This window comes from Dendrobates tinctorius, unplaced genomic scaffold (genome assembly GCF_039654945.1).
Source record: "Dendrobates tinctorius isolate UK_male_01 unplaced genomic scaffold, ASM3965494v1 ptg000357l, whole genome shotgun sequence".
Taxonomy (NCBI): domain Eukaryota; kingdom Metazoa; phylum Chordata; class Amphibia; order Anura; family Dendrobatidae; genus Dendrobates; species Dendrobates tinctorius.
In genome coordinates this window covers 763,823-772,103 of record NW_027362023.1, presented here as the reverse complement: position 1 = coordinate 772,103, position 8,281 = coordinate 763,823, and the positions used below count along the sequence as shown (strand labels likewise).

General features: G+C 53.8%; 2 protein-coding genes across 4 annotated transcripts in view; both read right to left on the bottom strand.

Annotated features, from left to right (window-relative positions):
- Positions 1-1,078: 1,078 nt before the first annotated feature.
- Positions 1,079-4,301, bottom strand: TUSC2 (tumor suppressor 2, mitochondrial calcium regulator). Its single transcript, XM_073562546.1, has 3 exons — positions 3,988-4,301; positions 2,806-2,926; positions 1,079-1,918 (listed from the first exon to the last, which is right to left on the bottom strand). The coding sequence occupies exons 1-3, from the start codon at positions 4,119-4,121 to the stop codon at positions 1,853-1,855; spliced, it is 321 nt and encodes a 106-aa protein (XP_073418647.1). The 5' UTR covers positions 4,122-4,301; the 3' UTR covers positions 1,079-1,852.
- A 2,297-nt stretch (positions 4,302-6,598) lies between these two features.
- The window catches only part of RASSF1 (Ras association domain family member 1), a 43,861-nt gene continuing 42,178 nt past the window's right edge, over positions 6,599-8,281 (bottom strand). For all 3 annotated transcript variants that reach the window (XM_073562542.1, XM_073562543.1, XM_073562545.1), the window contains 2 exons: positions 7,312-7,427; positions 6,599-7,109 (listed from right to left, as the gene is read on the bottom strand). In XM_073562542.1, coding sequence (XP_073418643.1) covers positions 6,963-7,109; positions 7,312-7,427 — 263 coding nt within the window. In that variant the 3' untranslated portion in view covers positions 6,599-6,962. The remainder of the gene's footprint in view (positions 7,110-7,311; positions 7,428-8,281) is intronic.

Below are 8,281 nucleotides of genomic sequence, written 5' to 3'. Positions count from 1 at the left end.
GGGCAATATATCTACACTATAGGGCAGTGGTCTCCAACCTTTCTGACCTTGAGAGCCACATTCGGCTTAGAGAGAGGGGGGTCACGAACAACATCCAGCTCCCTCCCCCACACAGTAGTGTCAACTTAAGCCCCCATTACAGGTATAATGATAAATAAAAGCTTTTCCACAGAAATCACCCCAAAGCAGTACACGGAGACCCAGGGGTTCCCACAATCCCTCCAATCAGTGTTCTCCCATCAAGGACTCCCAACACATTGTCACATCCAGCTTTGAGCACCTCCTCTAACAGGTAGTATCATCCTGTCTCTAGTGTACCAGGCCATCTCTACACCACTAAGACCAGTGTATGTGCATCCAGATCTGCTCTTCTGTGCAGGGCTACTCACACAATTCACCATTTTGAGATGTGCTCCTCATACCTGTTTGCTAGATCTGCAGCTAATGCACCAAGCTGGCAGACAGCCGCGAGCCACAATTCATGGGTCCGCGAGCCAAAAGTGGCTCCCGAGCTACAGGTTGGGGACCCCTGCTATAGGGTATTCAGTAGCTTTGGCCCCTTCGCTTTTCACCCAGGGAGAACACACTTCACTGATTAGATGAGCCCAAGGACCCAGGCAAGATGGCTGACCATAGTCAACATAGCCACACAACATGCAGAAAAATACAGAAGTGTCGACACCCTGAGTGCATTTGGGGTAGGATGGGGCGATGTCCCATTAGAAGGGATGCAACAACCCATAAGAACAAAGCACCACGTCTGATCGTAGATCGCACGTGCTGGGGGACGGTGGGACCATGAATCAGGACTACTACAACCCCCCCCCCCCCCCCCATCATGAGCCAGGAGGCTTGCGAGTCAGCGGTGGCGATGCGAGAAGACATCAAAGACCTCCCATGTCCTCATTATAACCCCAAGAACTTCCCATAGTATGACGCCTGATATCCACCTGCCGCCTCAGGGACGGGCGATGTTCAGCTGGAGGTTGATGATGCTGTGTTACCTTCTCTTCTCACGTCTCCAGATCCGGTGCCAGGAGATGTTTACCAGGATCTGGAATAACAATGACACCAGGGGTCCGACTAACAAACATAGGGTTTATTGGGGGGAGATTCCAGCGCCCCACATATCTCCTGCTGCCATGTAGAATAATCACAGTCTGGTCGGGGCGAGAGGCTTCACAGCTCAGGAATATGGAACACAAACTAAAACATACATGTAATAAATAAATGGAGGCGTGAGCCCACCCGAGCCGTATATACATGTGATTGTACCAAGGAACGTCCGGCAGCAACAGTGCATCACACAGAAGAGACGAGCGCCCCCCGAAGAGTGCAGAGCAGCCCCTTACCAGGGACACATGGGTCACCGACAACTCTACATGCGCTGGAGAACATTAAGACCATTGAGATTGAGGCTGGACCGTGAGGCCAGAAGACTGGAGACCAGAACGGATCCCCGAGACGGTGCCAGGTTGACATCTATGCTACGTCTGGAGCCGAGTGCACTGGGCAGCTGTGGGCCGTCACATCGTCAGTACTGAGCCGCGTCCCCCAGAAGAGGTCGGAGACTGAGCCTCCATGAAGGACAGTGCAGACACCAGTGAGTATTAAAGCCAAAGAGAGAAAGGTCCAGCAGCCCACAGAAGAGCGCAGAACATTACACCCCAGTAGTGTCGGCCCTGGCAGAGAGCGGGTTAATTGTCTCTATTCACAGCCCAGTCAGCATCTGTGCACATACCACTCCGAAGTCTGCACCTCCCCATCATTCATTGCTCCATGTCCCAGGAGCACAGCATAGGGTGCAAAGGTGGCAGAGGAGGGCGCAGCTTGGCAGGCGAGGGTGGTGGCGTCAGACCTCACATAGGACGACAGGAAAATCCACATGGATACGTGGATGGTCTAACCTGATGGTGCCCTGTGTAGAAGCAAAAGGAGAAGTCACTGAATCCTGGCTGACAACAGGGAGTAATAGATTGTAGTCTCCTGTCCTACAGTCTCCTCCCCAGTAATGGCTGATAACGGGGAGTAATAGATTGTAGTCTCCTGTCCTACAGTCTCCTCCCCCAGTAATGGCTGATAACAGGGAGTAATAGATTGTAGTCTCCTGTCCTACAGTCTCCTCCCCAGTAATGGCTGATAACGGGGAGTAATAGATTGTACTCTCCTGTCCTACAGTCTCCTCCCCCAGTAATGGCCGATAACGGGGAGTAATAGATTGTAGTCTCCTGTCCTACAGTCTCCTCCCCAGTAATGGCTGATAACAGGGAGTAATAGATTGTAGTCTCCTGTCCTACAGTCTCCTCCCCAGTAATGGCTGATAACAGGGAGTAATAGATTGTACTCTCCTGTCCTACAGTCTCCTCCCCAGTAATGGCTGATAACAGGGAGTAATAGATTGTAGTCTCCTGTCCTACAGTCTCCTCCCCAGTAATGGCTGATAACAGGGAGTAATAGATTGTAGTCTCCTGTCCTACAGTCTCCTCCCCAGTAATGGCTGATAACGGGGAGTAATAGATTGTAGTCTCCTGTCCTACAGTCTCCTCCCCCAGTAATGGCTGATAACAGGGAGTAATAGATTGTAGTCTCCTGTCCTACAGTCTCCTCCCCCAGTAATGGCTGATAACAGGGAGTAATAGATTGTAGTCTCCTGTCCTACAGTCTCCTCCCCCAGTAATGGCCGATAACGAGGAGTAATAGATTGTAGTCTCCTGTCCTACAGTCTCCTCCCCCAGTAATGACTGATAACAGGGAGTAATAGCTCGCATTCTTATGCCCTCTCATTTGCATTCTCTGTGGATTTACCTGGGGCCGCAGGTTCTTGTGGATTCGTTTCAGTTTTGCCCGTTTCCGGCCGTTCTTGGTCACAATTGTTTCTTCGTAGAATTCGTGCGCCAGGTCACCGTCCTCATCAAAGTACATGGAGCTGAGGAAAAAAAAATAAATTAATTAAAAAAAAAAAAAGATTGTAATTAGATCCAGACAACAGAATTAATGTCAGCGCCAAAGAAGAACGGACTGAGGAAAAAACTGCAAAGAGTTGGGGATTAGAAGGTTAAGTCAGATTCACGTCAGGGCAGGATCCACTGTCAGCGGTGATCACTGACAGATCCTGGAATCCGGTGCTTTATGATCTGGGGCCCCTCACAATACAGCAGTGGGTGAACAGAGGCTAATGCCAGGCCATCAGGGGCTCCCCCGATGCTCGGCCCTTGGAGGGTCTTCTCCGGGGCACGCCCAGTCCTCTGATGCAGGTGCCATCCACATGAATGAAGAGACCTCACAGCGCCCCCCAGAGTCTTGTCCAGCGGTTCAGAATATCCGATAATCCGGCAGATCAGCCCAATCACGCCGCAGATCTCACAGAGCGTTCAGCCACACACCGGGGGTCCAGTGATGGTCTACCAGAGCATTGTCATACAGTGCGGCCCCCCGGGAGCCATCAGGACGATCTCTGGGGCGAACGATACAAGTGTGCAGGGTCCGGGGGCAACGGTCATAATGCTGACTAACTGCAACACATGGCGGCCGATGGTCCAAACACGGCAGCGGGGAGATGAAGGCGCTCAGCATTGAAGTGGGCTCAGCCTTGGCTCGCGCTCCGTGTCGGGGGGGAGGGGGGATCATGCTCCGTGTCGGGGGGGAGGCTCGCGCTTCGTGTCGGAGGGGGGGTCACGCTCCGTGTCGGGGGGAGGGTCACGCTCCGTGTCGGGGGGGGTGGTCACGCTCCGTGTCGGGGGGGGGGGGTGGGGGGGTCACGCTCCGTGTCGGGGGGGGTCACGCTCCGTGTCAGGGGGGTGGGGGGTCACGCTCCGTGTCAGGGGGGTCACGCTCCGTGTCAGGGGGGTGGGGGGTCACGCTCCGTGTCGGGGGGGGTCACGCTCCGTGTCGGGGGATCATGTTTGGCATGGACCCACACTCAGTATCGGGGGTGGGGGGCTCATGCTCTGCACTGGGGTCGCCGCCCTCCCGCAGGCCCCCGCTCACCCGCGCCGAGTGAAGATGAACGGGGTGGCTTTGCGGGTCCGGGCCACGCTCTGCTCGCTGTTATTCCCGGGGTTCTCGGTTCCCTGTGATGAGAAAGGCCACAGACCGCGGGCTCTGGATCCGCTGCCGCCCATGACGGCTCGGCAGGGTGGCTCGCACAGCGCGGTGTACACCGGGCACCCAGAGGACCGACCCCCGGTGCCCGCAGCCTCCAGTCACTCCGCTACCTCACTGCGTCACTTCCGGGAATGGACCGGAGCGTGCTGTCACCACAGCCAATCAGAATCAAGAATAGGGGCGTGACCTCTATTCACAGCGAGGCTTGGATAAGCACGTGACTGCATGTGACCCTACAGCAGGGGTGGGGAATCTTTTTTCTGCCAAGGGCCATTTGGATAATTATTCCATCCTTCGGGGGCCGTACAAACTCCGCCCACAAAGTACCTCCTGACTCTGGCACTGGTGTCAGGACGTGATCTTTCATTGTATGCCCTTCAGTGCTCAGTAGTGAACACTGCGTGTGTGCTAACAGAGCAAGAAGACATTAATGAGATTGTGGCTATCAAAATACAGCTCCCTGCTAAAGCACTGCAGTCCCTGAGAATCTGCCCGGGGGCCATAGATGGCCCTGGGGCCTGAGGTTCCCCACCCCTGCACTAGAAAACGACCGATCACGTGATGCATGGCCCGCCCTCTCTCATTAGCCTCGGAAAAGCAGGTGATGCTGAGGACAGGCCGAGCAGCCAATCAGAATCCAGCTTTCATGTATCCCCCACAGAATAGAAAATGAAAGGAGCTTATTGGTTGCCATGGAAACCACGTTGTCACTCCCCAGCTACTGTGGATGATTGTAGGTGACATTGCGTCTCTCCTCTGCTCCCTGCAGTGTTGTGTGCTGAGGGCGGTGACCGGTCGCAGTGTGGAGATGAGGGGTCACCACGCGCTGTTATATGGAGAGTTATGGCGTCAGGGACCACTATACTGTGTACAGGACCGCGCTGCGCCGAGGCGTCTGTGCCCTCTGCGCTCCACCCTGCGCCGCCCCACACAGGTGTCACACAAGGGCGGTGGATGGCGGCTCATTGTGTCCGGCCGACATGCAGCGTTCTCTCATTTCTTGTGGATTTTCTGCCTCGAGTCTTCAGCCATCCCATCATGTGATGAACGATTGCCGGGGCCCCCGATCACGAGAGCCGGGGCCCCCAATCACGAGAGCCGGGGCCCCCAATCACGAGAGCCGGGGCCCCCAATCACGAGAGCCGGGGCCCCCAATCACGAGAGCCGGGGCCCCCAATCACGAGAGCCGGGGCCCCCAATCACGAGAGCCGGGGCCCCCAATCACGAGAGCCGGGCCCAAGAGTCCCGAGCCGACCGTTACTTGCAGCCGATCCCCCCTCGCCTCATTGAGACGCAGTAAGACTGACTCGATGCGGGGAATATTAATCACAGTACAAGACGGCCGGAATGGCGGCTCAGAGACGATCAGCTGGAAACACCGGGAACGACTGATGGGAGAGGACAGTGCGCCTCCGCCGGCCCTGCAGGACCCAGTGCAGCCTGTGGGGGCGCTCTTGTGATGACACTTTGGTTTTCACAGATTGCTGCTTACATGGTTTTGGAACTTTTCAGCATCAGACATCGGTGGTTCATGTACGTGGCCTGAGATTTCCATTGGTAGAACATGCAATACAAGTCTATGGGTCCATGACGCTCCATACAGCACACGGGGGGGGGGGGGTCACAAAGCAATGGCTGGGAGAAGCTGCGGCAATTATCAGGAAATCGCTGATGAAACTGATCATAAAACGCTACACGGACAAAACATGGATGACCCCAGACTGGTATTATGTGGCCAAAATGAGGCCTTAGTCGCTGTTTCTATGGTTACCAACAAAGAATTATAAACATTCCGCACATTGTTACATTTTCTGACAATTCCATGAAGTTCCTGTAACATCTCAATATCTCCAGCGCAGCCCCTCAGTCCCCCACGCTCCAGCCCCTCAGTCCCCCACGCTCCAGCCCCTCAGTCCCCCACGCTCCAGCCCCTTCCCAATACAGCCTGTGATGTGGGGGCGCTCTTTACTCACATCTGATTCTGGTTTCCTACCTGAGAGAACATACTAAACTATATGATCTCGACTCAGATCCTGGAGAGAATGAGGACGCTGTATCTTTAAATGAAATAAGGATATGATTCAGGTAGAATAATGGTTTCTGCAAATGAACCGTTCCCCAGCTGCAGGAAATGACTCATCAGTGGTGCAATACTCTGTATCGCCAGTGACGGGAAAGGGGCGATCACACCAAGTGTCATTACTGCAAATGTCCAGTCAACGCCTGTCCACAGCATAAATCTACAAATGATGAGATCATTTCTACTACCCCAAACCTGCCATGTCTTACCCTCCAGAGCTGCACTCACTATTCTGCAGTTACATCTTTTGGGTGATGCTGGAGAAACTGTTTAGGAGGAACTTCGATTTGTGCCTAATTTTTGCAACCTTTTCAAAGCTTTTATGCCAGAATACTTGGGTGAAAGCTTTGCGGGATCGGCCCTACGTGTCCCATTGTGCGGCGTAGGATTTCTATACTGACAGGAAACTGCAAGAACAAAGTAGCACAAAACTTTATTAGTGCCAGAAACACAAACACATAGAATCAGATGGGACCACGGGCACCTCCTCCCCCACCTGCCCCATCGCCTGTCCGTCTTCAGCACAGCCTCACGAAGGTCGCGGTCACAGCGCCGCGCGTCGAGGTTCCTGCTCAGGTTACGCTGAGACGTTCATCCCTCGGTGGCATCGTCCACCATTGTAGTTGCACTCTCGCTTCCGCTCACTCACATGTATTCTGCGGGGGGGAGATCTCAGAGCCCCCGGCAGTCGCTCTCCCACACTCCAGTCACACCGCGTCCTCTGGATCAGTCGTGCAGTCTTCATGCGCTCATTGCCTCTAGGTGTCTGCACGGCGTCTCAGCCAGGGGTCCGCGACACCAGCGCCTCCTGCATCTGCTGCCGGCAACGGGCGTAGCGCTGCACAATCTGCCGCATGTGCTCCTCTTCCTCCCGCTGAAGAATACGCAGGAAGTTCTGCAGCTCCGGCATGCTGAATGCGTCCCACTGCGAGGAAGAGACGGGGTCAGTAGCAAGAGCACAGAGCCCGGCGACCCGGAAAAGCAGAGCCCGGCGACCCGGCAACGCAGAGCCCGGCAACGCAGAGCCCGGAGACAAGGCACCGCAGAGCCCGGCAACGCAGAGCCCGGCAACGCAGAGCCCGGCAACGCAGAGCCCGGAGACAAGGCACCGCAGAGCCACAACTTACATTCACTTCACCAGTCTCATTCTCCTTCAGGATGAAGCTCAGAATCTTCTCACACGGTCCTGAGAGCAGCCGCAACCTCAAGGGCTCCTCATCATCAGAGAGTCTCCGCATACAAACTGCAAGAAAGAGTATCAGTAATGGAGCGTTATAAGAGGCTGATATCAGTCACATATGGTGTAATGTCTGGGGGTTATATCAGTACTGGAGCATTATAAGAGGGGCTGATATCAGTCACATATGGTGTAATGTCTGGGGGTTATATCAGTACTGGAGCGTTATAAGAGGGGCTGATATCAGTCACATATGGTGTAATGTCTGGGGGTTATATCGGTACTGGAGCGTTATAAGAGGGGCTGATATCAGTCACATATGGTGTAATGTCTGGGGGTTATATCAGTACTGGAGCGTTATAAGAGGGGCTGATATCAGTCACATATGGTGTAATGTCTGGGGGTTATATCGGTACTGGAGCGTTATAAGAGGGGCTGATATCAGTCACATATGGTGTAATGTCTGGGGGTTATATCAGTACTGGAGCGCTATAAGAGGGGCTGATATCAGTCACATATGGTGTAATGTCTGGGGGTTATATCAGTACTGGAGCGTTATAAGAGGGGCTGATATCAGTCACATATGGTGTAATGTCTGGGGGTTATATCAGTACTGGAGCGTTATAAGAGGGGCTGATATCAGTCACATATGGTGTAATGTCTGGGGGTTATATCAGTACTGGAGCGTTATAAGAGGGGCTGATATCAGTCACATATGGTGTAATGTCTGGGGGTTATATCGGTACTGGAGCGTTATAAGAGGGGCTGATATCAGTCACATATGGTGTAATGTCTGGGGGTTATATCAGTACTGGAGCGTTATAAGAGGGGCTGATATCAGTCACATATGGTGTAATGTCTGGGGGTTATATCGGTACTGGAGCGTTATAAGAGGGGCTGATATCAGTCACATATGGTGT